The sequence below is a fragment of the Tupaia chinensis genome, unplaced genomic scaffold, assembly GCF_000334495.1.
Source record: "Tupaia chinensis unplaced genomic scaffold, TupChi_1.0 Scaffold000465_1, whole genome shotgun sequence".
In the NCBI taxonomy this organism is placed as follows: domain Eukaryota; kingdom Metazoa; phylum Chordata; class Mammalia; order Scandentia; family Tupaiidae; genus Tupaia; species Tupaia belangeri.
In genome coordinates, this window is record NW_006159974.1 from 1099029 (window position 1) to 1113721 (window position 14693).

The following is a 14693-nucleotide window of genomic DNA, read 5'->3' on the forward strand; positions in this document are numbered from 1 at the left end:
GAGGAAGAGGAAAAGGCCACGAAAGTCTAAGAAAGAGTGCAAGCAGATGAAGAATGGCTTCAGCAGGCAGAGGGCCCTCCCAAAGGAGTTTTGCCTAATGGAGAGTAGAGAACTGGCTAGAAGCTGGCAGGTGTCATCCATGTATTTTCACATAGAAACATGAAGTGTGTAAGAAATCAGGGCAGGGGACCAGTAGGTAGCATAGTGGCTAGGTGCTAGACTCCCACGTGGCCGACTGAGTGTGTCAAGTCCCAGACACTGGAGCTTGCTTTCTCACTCCTGTTTCTCTCTCTCTCTCGTGAGTGCATGTATCCTATAGCAAATTAAAATAATAAATAAAAAATAAATAAAATAAGTAATTCTTTAACAAAAAAAAAAAAGATCAGGGTAGAAAGAAGGTATAAAGTAAACAGCAAAGATGTGGGGGACTGTGGAGAATAAGGCTGGGCTAGTTTACAGCTGTTTGTGTGTTATTATAAACTAAAATACTCTAGTCCTATAGGGACTTTGATACAAATATTTAGTTTTGAATTCCTCAGATCACTACAAAGAAATCAGCATACCCCCCCCCACCCATAAAGGCCAGCAGTCGTGGTGCAGGGACATCCTGGAAGAGGCTGTGGTGGTGATAGGCAGGCTTCAGATATGGCTGGGGTCGTGTGTGCTGAGAAGGGTAGGATGGACTTGTGGTGAGTCTCTTCTTCATGTATTGGGAGGACTGAAAAGACCCACCTTAATAAACGCGTGGCCTATGTTTGCACAGAGAGCTCTGTGGGCAACAGAGTTGTCCCCTGCCATCAGCCCAAGGATGAATATACCCCCTTGTGAGTGCCATCCCTATGATGACATCACAGTGTGGCAGACGCTACTTTTCGCCAGGGCACTCTGGGCTAATGTAATCATACGATTACATAATTAACCCAGCTGTCTCATTAAGAAAATCAACTGGAATTCAGGGCATAATTAGTCATACAGCAATTAGCATGCTGATGAGCGACTGATGAAAAGCTGTCTGCATACCCAGCGTGCCAGGACCACCCCGGTCACAGCAAAGGGGGACCGAGGCACACACCTCTCCACGCAAGCACACCAGGGAGGATTTCCCCAAGTCACACCCAGGGACTTTTCACATTCTAGCACTGTGTCAAGGGACTTGGGAGGATAGGATGGATCAGAAAGAACATTAATGGACAAAAGGACAAGGCTACAAAGAGATTCCTGCAACCCTCCAATACTGAGTCCCAGCAGAGGAAGAGGAAAAGGCCACGAAAGTCTAAGAAAGAGTGCAAGCAGATGAAGAATGGCTTCAGCAGGCAGAGGGCCCTCCCAAAGGAGTTTTGCCTAATGGAGAGTAGAGAACTGGCTAGAAGCTGGCAGGTGTCATCCATGTATTTTCACATAGAAACATGAAGTGTGTAAGAAATCAGGGCAGGGGACCAGTAGGTAGCATAGTGGCTAGGTGCTAGACTCCCACGTGGCCGACTGAGTGTGTCAAGTCCCAGACACTGGAGCTTGCTTTCTCACTCCTGTTTCTCTCTCTCTCTCGTGAGTGCATGTATCCTATAGCAAATTAAAATAATAAATAAAAAATAAATAAAATAAGTAATTCTTTAACAAAAAAAAAAAAGATCAGGGTAGAAAGAAGGTATAAAGTAAACAGCAAAGATGTGGGGGACTGTGGAGAATAAGGCTGGGCTAGTTTACAGCTGTTTGTGTGTTATTATAAACTAAAATACTCTAGTCCTATAGGGACTTTGATACAAATATTTAGTTTTGAATTCCTCAGATCACTACAAAGAAATCAGCATACCCCCCCCCACCCATAAAGGCCAGCAGTCGTGGTGCAGGGACATCCTGGAAGAGGCTGTGGTGGTGATAGGCAGGCTTCAGATATGGCTGGGGTCGTGTGTGCTGAGAAGGGTAGGATGGACTTGTGGTGAGTCTCTTCTTCATGTATTGGGAGGACTGAAAAGACCCACCTTAATAAACGCGTGGCCTATGTTTGCACAGAGAGCTCTGTGGGCAACAGAGTTGTCCCCTGCCATCAGCCCAAGGATGAATATACCCCCTTGTGAGTGCCATCCCTATGATGACATCACAGTGTGGCAGACGCTACTTTTCGCCAGGGCACTCTGGGCTAATGTAATCATACGATTACATAATTAACCCAGCTGTCTCATTAAGAAAATCAACTGGAATTCAGGGCATAATTAGTCATACAGCAATTAGCATGCTGATGAGCGACTGATGAAAAGCTGTCTGCATACCCAGCGTGCCAGGACCACCCCGGTCACAGCAAAGGGGGACCGAGGCACACACCTCTCCACGCAAGCACACCAGGGAGGATTTCCCCAAGTCACACCCAGGGACTTTTCACATTCTAGCACTGTGTCAAGGGACTTGGGAGGATAGGATGGATCAAGAAGAACAGTCCTGGAAACAAGAGGCTGCCTTCAAGAGCTGGAAGCAGTGGCCTCAGACGCCCATCTTGTCATGCTTGCCTTTCTTTTCAATGCCTACAGCTAACTCCTCAGTCACAAAGGTACTGTACACAGAACAGGGAGGCTGATCGGGCTCCACATATGTTTGTTAACCCTGTTTGGGAAGGCAGAGAAGCTGCCTTCCTGTCTTGTTTCCAATTCCCTGAATGCTAAGGCAGAGCACAACTGTCCCTTGTCCCCTGAGGCTGCTTCCAGACCAGCTCCAGGCAGAGGCCCAAAGCCTAGCCGAGGCAGAAGGCAGCATGTCTGTAATTCACAGGGCTTTGATCCTGCATCCCCCAGGTCCTCTGTCTGTCCTGTCTTGGTGCCTGTGGTTGGTTCTCAGTAATATCAAAGGAAATGTTTTGTGAAGGCAAACTGAAATTCTGTAACAGGGATCCTGCACATCTCAGGCAGCTGAAGTGACAGAGCTCTCTGGAGGGGCCACGGCACCAGTCCTGTTTGCAAACACCAGGAGACTTGGAATACACGGAATGGAGCACCCTTCCAGAAATAGGCTGGAACGGCCACATTCCTATGGTTTTCAAAGATGCTACCAAAGTAGCACACTGATTAAAATCTTGGCATCAAAGCAAGGAGCTCTTCTAACTAAATCATAAGATATCCTCACCTTTTCCCAGGAGTTTCACTATAGGATGCTTATGTGAGGAACAAGCATGGAAGAAGAAAGAAAAATGGAAGGGAACTGTGTTTTCTAATTTTAACCTACCAATACATTGTGTCCACACTTGAAAGTTAACAGAACTAAGGACCAGAATGCTATTTTATTCTTACAGAGGAGCATTAGAAAGCCATCCTCAAAAATGATGATACTTTATTTCTGGTTCTTCAAATGCTAGGCCCATGGGGATATTCACCAGCAGAGGTTTTCCTAAATGCAAATGGAAACCTCCCCTGGAAGCACCGTGGAGCACAGGCGTTTTGGAGCAAGTTTCAAAATGGACTGGTCTACACATGGGCTTTTATCAGTCAGCTCTCTTTTAGAACTTCAGAAAACCTACAGCATCTAACTTTTCACAATTACAGGCCAGTTATCCTATGGAAATAAAGTGAGACAAATCAGTCATGAAACACTGAGTTCCTGCAGTGTTTCATGAGTCAATGAATATTTTATATCACTGGTAATGTGTTTCCTAAGATTTAAATCTTAAAATAAACCCTGCCAGGCACTGCCTTTATGTTTGAAGAGTTTTTGTCTGTAGGAACTAAACCACGTCTTAGCAAGGAGTAAAATATGCTTCTGATAAGGGGGCCACAGACAGAGGCAAGAAAGCAATGACAACTTGCAAAGAGATTCTTCTAAAGAACTTTGCAACCGATGCAGAGAAGGTCTATAGAATCCAGGCACAGGCAGTAGCTCTACCAGTGTCTTTTTCTCCTATCTAGAAATCTTTAAAAAATACCATTATTGAGAGGTTTCTAAGATAGAATAGTCAGTTATACAAATTTATAAGAATCCTACAAAACTGGACTAAGTTTTTTATCTGTAGTACAGCAATTAGAACTATTCAGGAATTAAGACTGTAAGTTGATTAGCTTACAGATTTATGCCTCCTCCCCACTTCACTGTAGAAATAAATACATGTTCATTGTAAAAAGAAAGTATCAAGAAGCAGGAGCAAGTCACCCACGCAAGGTTAATCACTGGCAGATTATGCATACCATCAAAATTTTGCTCAGAACACAGTAAAATTTTAGCTATGCAAGAGCCTGTAATAAGAGGTCATTCCGGAATTGTTCCAGCTATGTGAGAGGGTCACACTTTGAGAGCAGAGATGTTCACTTAACAGAGAACCATTAATGGGTTTTAAGCAGAGAAATGGTATGATCTGATTTGTATACTGAGGTCATCCTGACTATGGTTTGGACAACAGCCTGGAAGAGTTCAAAGTGATGTGGCGGAACCAGCAGGGAGGAAAAGACAAGGTTGCCTGGTTTTGGGTGGTGGGAATGAAGCTAGAGTGAACTCGACAGATGTCAGCTGTGTTTAGCAGGCTGAATGAATTTGATTCTGGTCGAATGAGAAGGCCAAAGAAAGCAACTCTAAGATAGCTTGATCTCAGGACTCAGTTGATAGAATATTATTATCTTTATCTGGAAAACAATAACTGCTCATATGGTTTCATCTGGTTTATAAAATGAAAAAGAAGACCAACCAAAAATCTAGAGAGTAAGACTCTGTTCCTAATTCCATTATCTCTCATTGTTGATGTGGTTGAGCATGGCCTTTGCCTTTACTGACATCAGAGTTATAGGTGAGTTGATTCACAAGTAAATTGTAATTTGACATCACAAATGTAGGCAAATGATCTACCAGGTCCCTGTCTACCTTTGCAGCCAGGTGATCCTAAACCCCTGCTGAATGCTCTTCACCCAGCATGGTTATTCACAGCACTCCTGAGACTACTGAAAGTGTCTAGTCGACATTGTGGGATATGGTCCCTCCCAGGCCCTCCTCTTCCTGCTTGCAAGCTATTCTACTGTTTTTCCAATATGTGGGTCTCCATCTCATCCTGTCTTCTCATGGATGCCATGCTCTCTGGTCAGAAAACTGCTTCCTGTGCATTCTCTGGGCCTCGGTCAATGCCTGCCCCAGTGTAGCCGCCTCTGGCCCTGCTCAATTCTCCTTATTCTACACTCTTTGCCATGTAGCACTTACCACACTGAAAATTCAGTAATTGTTTGGGTAATTACTTTTTAATGCCCAGACTCCCAATAGGCTCTGAAGTCTATGAGGGCAGGAACCTAGCTGGCTGCTATATCCCTAGGCTCAGCCGGGTTCCTGACTCATGGTGGTGGTCTTTGGGCACTGACTGAGTGCAAGGGAATCAAAGGTCACAGCAGCTCAATGAGTGACAAGCATGGTTTGGCTCACAGAGGGTATTTCTAATAAAAAGTCTCTGGTTGTACTCAAAATTGACTAATGAATGAGGAGCGATCATGTGACAAGATAAGGCATGTAAATGTAGAGTCTTAATTATTTTTAACTGTTCAGAGGACTTATAAGGACAACGATGGTTCAATGTTATGCATTTAAATGTTTATTCAGTATCTTTAATGTGAAGGGGATTTTGGAAGGAGAAATAACATTACCTGGGATTTGGGATGTGGAAGATGAAGAGGAGGGAGGAGCCAGGAATGACTTAACTTTCTTTTCTTTGAGCAGCTGAGTCAGACCGCTAATGCAAAGTGGGCGGAAGGGGGAATGAGATGGGGTGGAGGGAGAGCTCATGCCCAGCACTGGGTGTATGAAGCTCGGACACCAGCAGGACGGCTGTTAAACCAAACACAGATTCCAGACTCCAAACTGAAGGCCTCAGAGCGCAGGTAACTGGTTTAATGAACCCCGAATGCTCAGTGCCACAAACATGTCTATGCAGGCATGTAGGTCTTTATAGAGTGACAATAAAGCAAAATGAGGATTCAGAGAGCTATACAACTCCATGTAATACACATCCTGTTCTCTTGCAACTGGCCTTGTCTAAAGCTCTGGAGTGCTCACCCTCAGTGGAAAGTGTCAATCTCAAGAGTCCTATGCAATGTGAGCATTTAAAGCCTGAGACCGAAGAAACTCAGAGCATTCTGAAGAAATTGTTGGATCCATTAATTTATTCATTTATTTGACAAATATTTATGGGGTTTATTCCATGTGGCAGACACTGAGATAGACACTAGGGGACAATTTGGGACAAGACTGTGTCTAGTCTCTCTCCAGGGAGGGGACAGGGTAAGCAAGTAGTTATGACAAAAGTTAACACAGGTCCTGAACCGAGGTGGTCAGGGAAGGCTGGGTCAAGAAGCTTGTCTCAACAAGCTCACCAGAAGGGCTGAGTAGAGGTCAGTGGAGATGGGCTCTGGCCTAGACAGAGAACAGGGAGACGACAGCCAACATGCAGAAAAAAAGAGTCCTGCATTGGCCTGAGCGGCAGAGTGAAGGGCAGAATTTGGGATGAAATTAAGACATGTTCTGGAGGTGGGACAGCCAAGACTCGGTGACCAAGTGCTCTGGCATGAGCAGCTGGGTCGAAGGAGGTGCTGTTTGCTAAGAGCAGAAATGCAAGAAGAAACAGCTTCTCTTAGACACACTGGCCATCCCAGCAGGAAAGTCCAGGGGGCAACTGATAAACAGGCTGACACTAGAAGTGAGAACAGAGGACCAGTCTGAGCTGTGGTGAACTCTGCTGCTGAGGATGTGGTGGTGATGGTGGTGGCAATGTGTCAGATCATCTGACTCATTCAGTCCCTCTCCATGTCACATACCAGGTTCTAGGTACAGAGCAAGGGAGCATAGCCCTGTCCTCAAGGAGTTTTCATTCTAATGGGACTGATGGATAAAAAACATGGTGATGTGGTGTTGCAATGGTAATGCAACTAGACCCACATGGGAAAGATCCTTGGTTTGAATCCCAGGAACTCTGAGCACACTGAGCACACTGGATACATGATGTGGGCTGACTGAGGGTGGACTGGAGTGAAGAATCCTGTTGTGGGTGCCCGTCTGTCTCTGTCTATCCCTCTCATGGAAGAAATAAATTAACTTTAAGCACTTTAAAAAGAAGAAAAAACAGGAAAATGCACAAATAAATAAAATGTCAGGGAGGAGTGGCAGGACAGTGGGTTGGGGCTGGTTGGGACTCTGGCTCCAATGCTTCCTGGGACTGCCAGCTGGTCAGCTCTTCTTGGAATCCTGGAGCTAGGCCACATGGCTCATAACTGAAACACCTGTCTCATGATTCCCAAAAGCTTCTACCATCTCCCTGAGGTGACATGTTGTTCTCTCTTACAACTAAGAGAATTTAGCATATCCCACAAATGTTTCTGGAATCTAGGCTGAAGCAAACTGACAGTTAAGGTACCCTGACTCCCCTGTACGACTATCAGTAAATGCAATGCTATTGACCAGGCCCTTCCTGTAAGCCTCAGCCACAGGATTACTTCATCTGAGTAATAATTTCACAACACACGTAGCATGCTCCGAGCCCCATCTCTGTATTTCAAGTGACTTGCAAGATGTGTCAGGGCAGAGCATGGTAAGAAATCCCTGGGAATGTGAGTGACACGAAACATACATATACTATGATTGACTTTTACTATCACATAAAACAGTCAACATTACTTGCTCTCATCATCTTAAATTTAAACTGTAAACTTTAATTCTTTAGCCAAAAACAACCATTATGAAGAACATTGCAATACAGAAAAAGGCTTATGGTATAACATTAAGTGAAAACAGCAAAATATAAATATATACCCATGTTACGATGAAAACAAAAATTCTATAAAAATCATATAAGTACATGCACAAGGGTTGCTCAGGCAAAGAGGAATGCTGATTTAAAAAAAAAGTTTCTTCTATTTCTATAGGAAGCTAAGATAGAAAATAACTATGGAAAAAGAAATCTGCCTTGTTAAAAGTCACTGCCGAGATGACAAACTCCATTCCCTAAAAGCCTGATACAAATTTGACTTTTTTTTCCCTTGGAGAGATTTTTGCTGTAAGGCACGTGCACTTGCCAGAAAGAGAGAGAAAGAAAGAGAGAAATCACCCCCAGAGGGGATGGCCATGCCGCAATCCCTTCTTCATTCTCTTCTCAGGATCTTGGGGGCACGCATGCACACGCACCCGGCGTGAGTTTAAGCCACCAGGTCCGGGACTTGAACTGCAGTCGACTACATGGGAGTCCAACGACAGCCATTACGCCAATTGCTGGCCCCGAATTTGACTTTCTTAGGTACAACTTAGTGTAGATTGTTTACAAAACAACAGTAAAAGGCTCTCTGTATCTTTGGCAAAGACAAAATAAGCCAGCCCCCTTTCACCTAAAGCACCAAGGGACACAACAGACAGATTTCTCAGCAGCAGGAACACACTTCTAGAATACTGCTCCATGGTGATATGGAAATATACAATAGAACTTTCCTGACCAGGAGGAACCAACAGAAACCTTAAAGAATGAACTATTCAGATACAGAAAGTTATATTTATAAAAGCCCAGTTGTACGTTTTTTCTGTAAATTCTTCTTCCTTGAGTAAGTATGGCTATGACATAGTTCAGAAGAGAAAATTCTCAAACAGCACTTTACACATAAGAAAATATAAGCGGTGCTACCAAGCTGCTGATGTTGAAGGAACAGTGTACATTGGGCATCAAGTGATCCACTTACAATGAATGAGCCTTTTTGTGAACCTGAGTCAGTCTTCAGGGAACCCCTAGTTGGATACAAAGTTTTGTAGAAAATCATAAGGCTAGAATCTGGACTTAAGAGCTGGGTAAGCTCCAAAGACGGCAAAAGGTTAGAACAAAGCAAACCATTCTCTACCAGGAGGCTGTTCCTCCACCTTGTCCCATTTTATAAACGAGAAAAGTGAGGCCCAGAGAGGAAAAGGAATGTGATAGGAATGTGATCAAGACCTCATAACAAGCCAGTAGCAGGAGAATATAGATCTCTTTACTCCCTGTCCAAATGCGTTCTACTGCCCCTTTTTTGGTGTGGCCTCTATTTACCTCAGAGCTCCTAGAGAGAACAGCAAATCCTGTGGCAGGTAAGTACAGGTACAAAGGAGACCTGTTTCTGCTTTGCTTTGTTAAAGGAGCTCTAGCAACATCAATGATGTTCAGAGAATTACTAATAAGGGCAAGTACAATAATTCCAGCAGGGAGGGATGGGGGAGGGGTATTAAGTTGGTTTCCTAAGTCATAAGAGGAAGTGACTTTCCTATTTTTCTGATTACAAGCTTTCTAGGACTGAGCTGGGACCCGTGTCATCATGTCCATCATTTCCCTAAAGGTTCTAAGTCACCTAGAGCAGAGAACCAACAAACAGTAGCAATAGGCTCAAAGCACTGTAAATTCCCCCTCACTTTTCTAAAATAAGGAATCAAAAGCCATCCTCTCTCAGAATGCTTAGCAAGAATTATTTAAATTTTAACTACTTCGTTCTTTTGAAAGAAACAACCCACATGCTTAGCTGTAGAATTATCTTTTGGCTATAGCCATTAAGTAAAAGACTTGTCCAGAGATCACTAAACGTGTGACCTGGGAAGGGACAGAGGCATTCTAGGTATCTTATTAGGGCCATTCTGGAAGTCCTGAAAATGACATGAAGCAGCCTCAGACACTTCCACATGGCACAAACGCGATGTTCTATATTCTTTCTGTGGTCTGTGCAGCATTTTATACTGTGGCCTCACAGATTTGTGTTTCTGCATTTACAAAAGCATTGACTAAAGATTATGTAATTACTCTAACAAATGCATCAAATTTGATCCCTATCCAAAGTCTGGATTTTAGATAATTCATGTTTCCAGAACTCCCTGTTTGCCTGGGAGAAGCAGCTGCTGATGGTACATGTTTCCCTAGGAAAGCTGAGAAGAATAAGCCTGAAACTCACCAACTCACCAGACACAATGCCCTGCTGGTGAGCTGTATCAGTGCCTGCCTGGGCTTACCTGGAACATCAATCAATCTTTTGTAGACATTCAAGAAGGCTGCCTCAGCTTCTTTGCTTCTTTTACTCAGTGCATCAATCTGAAAGGGAATGAAAGAAAAAAAAGAAAAACAAAAAGCTCAAAAATAGTCAAGAGGTAATTTAAAAACCATTGCAAATCTAATGAGTTCCCGCAGCAAATGGAAGCCTGATTCTCCATGCAGATGCTAGACAACTGGGCCTTCACTCTCTTGAATGCCCGCAATGCATAGAAGGGACACCATCCACATGGGATCAGTACATGAGGGTGGAGGTGGAGGAGGCAGGGGCAGTGCTTTGAGAGTATGAAGCTGTTTACAATATGAGAAGAGACCACTGTGTAGCCTTCCACAGAGAAAGATGGCCTGGAATGCCCTTCCTGCTCTTTTTCTTTCTCCTGCAAGTATTGACGGAGAGCTGACCAAATACCAGACATTGTGCTGGAGGCAGGAAGAGGCAGCTTCTTTTCCAGGAGCTTGGGGTCCAATAAGGGAAATAGGAATATTCATAAGCAATGAAATCCAGCTTAGAAAGTGCCAGGCATGCAATCCCATGGGGACGTGGAGAAAGGGACACTCAGCCGGAGGTATCCCTTTGAACAAACAGCTCACCAGGATAGTGAGACACTGCATCAAGGTGAAGAACACATCCAGACACCCAGAGCAGAGTTTGACATGCTCACAGATCCTCTTCAAGGATTTTATGAAAACCAAGAACTCCCCTTCTAGAATGAACACACACTATTTTAGGATGCTGACATTGCCATTATGTTCTGTCAATGGATTGCAGATTAAAAACAATGGATGGGGCTATAACACACCACAGGGAGTGGGGAGTTCAGCAAGAGTCTGCTGGGATGACAATACAGATACATGTGCAGAAACGATGGATGCTTAAGAGCTGTGGGTGATAAGACTGGACAGGTGAGTGGGATCAGATCGCGAGGAGTCTCAGGTACATGTGGAGGAGGATAATCTTGATCATCTGGAAATTAGAGCTGAAGAAGAAGAGCAGGAGAGTGCAGGGAAAAGGAGACTACTAGGAGGCTCCTGCCCTCATCCAGCTGAAAAATGCATAGAAGAGGCCAGTGGGAGAGATTAGGAGTGCAATGAGTTGATGTGAGACTTGGAAGCATAAGGCAAGTCAAGGACAGTGCCGGGGTTCCTCGTGCAGGCTACTGGTGAGGTTCTGTGATGACGGCCATGACTGCTTTGTCTATTGAACTGACCCCGCTGAGGTAGGGTAGATGTACATTCATTAAGATGAGATGTGAAATCCCACGAGTATGAAAGAGTCTGCAATTGTTGGATCGAACTGTTACCCTGTTTGGCTGAGACAACAGATCACTTTCTATACTTGAAACTTGCAAGACTTTACATGCACGAAGTTCAAATTGGCTCAGGAAAAGGACAATAAATTATATATTCCTCTGTCCCCTCAGCATTATGGTCTCTGTCTTCAATGCTATTAAAGAGGAAAAGAATGTGGTTTAATTACAGAGCCTCTCACCTGAGCTGACTGACAATTTCTTATGGGCTGAGGGAAGTCACCTGATTAAGGATGGTTAGAGGTTGAGGAGTGAGAGACAAGGACCACCAGTAGCTGGGCCTTAGAGATGCAGAGCAAACCAGTACAACACAAGCTTCCCGGTTTTTTTTTTCCTTTTTTTTTTTTTAAAGAGGTTTTTGCTATAGGGCACGTGCGCTTGCCAGACCGACAGAGAGAGACAGAGACAGAAAGCGAGAAATCACCCCCCAGGGGGGATGGCCATGCCGCAATCCCTTCTCCTCCATTCTCCTCTCGGGATCTTGGGCATGCACACACACGCGCCCAGTGTGAGTTTTAAGCCACCGGGTCTGGGATATGAACCATGGTCAACTACGTGGGAGTCCAGTGACATAGCCATTACGCTAACTGCTGGTCCCTCCTTTTTTCTTTTTTTTTAAAGGTTTTTGTGGGGACCAGCAGTTAGCGTAATGGCTATGTCACTGGACTCCCACGTAGTTGACCATGGTTCATATCCCAGACCCGGTGGCTTAAAACTCACACTGGGCGCGTGTGTGTGCATGCCCAAGATCCCGAGAGGAGACTGGAGGAGAAGGGATTGCGGCATGGCCCTCCCCCCTGGGGGGTGATTTCTCGCTTTCTGTCTCTGTCTCTCTCTGTCGGTCTGGCAAGCGCACGTGCCCTATAGCAAAAACCTGTCAAAAAAAAAAAGAGAGAGAGAGAAAAGATTTTGGCAAGAGGGTGTATATGCTCACTGAGGAGATAAAGAAAGGCAGAGAAAGTGAGCTATCACCCCCCAGCGAGGATAGCCCTGCTGCAATCCCTTCTCCTCTCAGGATTTTGGGCACACACACACATATGCAATGCTTGAGTTTAAAGCTGACAGGTCCGTGATCAGCCATGTGGGAATCTAGTGTCTTAACCACCACACCACCTGTTGACCCCCATTCCCAACCTTTAACAAGTGTGCTCCAAAATCCCAATGAGAAGTCAGTTTTCTGGGACTCAGATACCCTACTCCCAATAAAATAAAGTTAGAATTTAGGGGTTGGGGGAGGGGTGGTCAAAATGGTCTATAAGGACCATGAATACAAGATAGTTCTATATTTTTTAAGAGTTATTTAATTTTATTTATTATTATTGTTATTATTTTTATTCTGCTACGGGGCATGTGCACTCATCAGAGAGAGAAAGGGAAAATAAGGAAGCAAGCCACCAAATCTGGGACCTGAACCATGGTGGGCTAGGAGGGAGTCTAGTGCCTTAACCTCCACGTCACTTGCTGGCCCCAATGGTTCTCTATTTTAATATAAAAACTCCTCCCTTTGACTATTACTAATTCATGCTTATTGTGTAAGTAGAAAAAATATTTAAAATACAGAGAAGAAAATTAAATCACAACTCTGCCATTCACTAGAAGTGTTGGTCTGTATTCTCATCAATTTCCTAATTTAAAATTTTCATATCCCCGAAATGAAATGTAGGCATTTAGGCAAACTAGAGACAATGCATACTTAGTGGCCCTCTACGAAAGGGCAGGGTGAGGAGAGGGGGGATTTGGAGGATCACAGCTAAGAGGGTGGGGTTTCTTTTTTGGAGTGATAAAAATGTCCTACAGCTGTCTGTGGTGATGGCTGCACAGATTTGTAAATGTACTAAGAATCAATAAACTGCAGACTTAGTGGGGAAATTGTACAGTATGTGAATATAACTCAAAGCTATTTAAGGCCTTTGTGTACTTGAAGTCCAACCATACGTAAAATTTTATATTGTACTTTCTTTCACTAACAAATCATGTATCCTTTTTACTATTGATTACAACTTTGGGAAATGTCTTGATAGCACTATTTCAACTATACCCAATGACCACATATACAGATGCTTGGAATAAAACTGGATTTGACTCGCCTCTCCAGCTGTCTGGAAGGCTCCCTGTGCGCCGAATCTTTCTGCCCTCCTAGGAGATGCATGGCCACAGGAAGCAGTCTGTCTAGAAAACTGGACAGGTGCTCTGGTTGCTTTCTGGTCCATTCTCTACTTGGTCCAGAATCTCCCCAGGGAAGTTTCCTCACTTTCCAGGTATGCCCCCAGGTATGCCCCCAGGAAGGGCCACCCAACAGTGACTTTGCCACATGCAGCAGCTCTCCAGGAGGCAAAGGAGAAGCCATGGAAAGATCCAGATTTCTCTCTCCTGTTTAGGTTGCTCATGGGGACATGGGGGTTAGTATATAGCACATCTGTCTCTCAAAAGAGTCTAAAGTCCTAACTCCCAATACTTGTGAATGTGACCTCCTTTAGAGGTATGGTGTTTCCGGGTGATCAGGTTAAGCTGAGGTCATTAGTTTGGGCCTTAATCTGCTATGACCTTTCAAATGAAGGAAATTAGGACACAGAGACAGACATACACAGGAAGATGCTACGTAAGGACAGAAAACAGCAGAGACTGGGGTGATGCGCCTATAAGCCAAGGATGCCAAAGATTGTCAACAAACCATCAGAAGTGAAAAGAGAGGCTTGGGATAGGTTCTTCCCTCAGGGCTCTCAAAAGGAACCAACCTTCCCGACTACCTTGATCTGGACCTTTCAGCCTCCAGAGACTAAATTTCTTTGGCTCAAGCCACTTAGTTTGTGGTAGTTTGTTATAGCAGCCTTGGACACTATACGGGGACCATGGATCTCCATCCTCATCCCTTCCCCCTCTTTCACAAATGCAAGAAGATTCAAATCCAGTTCTGAGAAAACAAGGACGGCCGATGAGTTTAAATGACTCATTAAGCAACTGGACTACAAGGCCTCTTGGATGAGCTGAGCACACCACGTGTTTCTACTGGATGAAGTCCTCCCACTGCCTTACAAATGATTTTTGAAAGTGGGAGAATTTGTTGGATCTGGGAATTCTGATACTTTCTATGCTGTTCACTCTTTCAGCTCCTCCCTGTGGCTACTGCCTTCAACCAAGAACAGGCTCTGGAGTCTGAGCTTTGCTGTATCCTCCCTCTTTCCCAGCTCATCTCATCCCTCACTACGGACTTGTGAACCCTGCTATGCCCTGTGACTTCCTATTCCCTAGCTTTGCTTACTTGGAATAGCCTCTTGAGCACTGGCATCTCTGTCCCCAAAGACCTGTCCTGGCTTCAAGACCCAGCACAAGCGCCACTTCCTCCAGACACATGTGCTGGACCCCCCCCCCCCCCGAGGTATGCCCCCCCCCTCCCCGCC

General features: G+C 44.6%; 1 protein-coding gene across 2 annotated transcripts in view; it reads right to left on the reverse strand.

Annotated features, from left to right (window-relative positions):
* CUX1 (cut like homeobox 1) overlaps positions 1-14693 on the reverse strand; it is a gene marked incomplete at its 5' end in the record, with an annotated part of 362656 nt that overhangs the window by 199679 nt on the left and 148284 nt on the right. For both annotated transcript variants that reach the window (XM_014590579.1, XM_014590578.1), the window contains 1 exon segment: positions 9952-10030. In XM_014590579.1, coding sequence (XP_014446065.1) covers positions 9952-10030 — 79 coding nt within the window.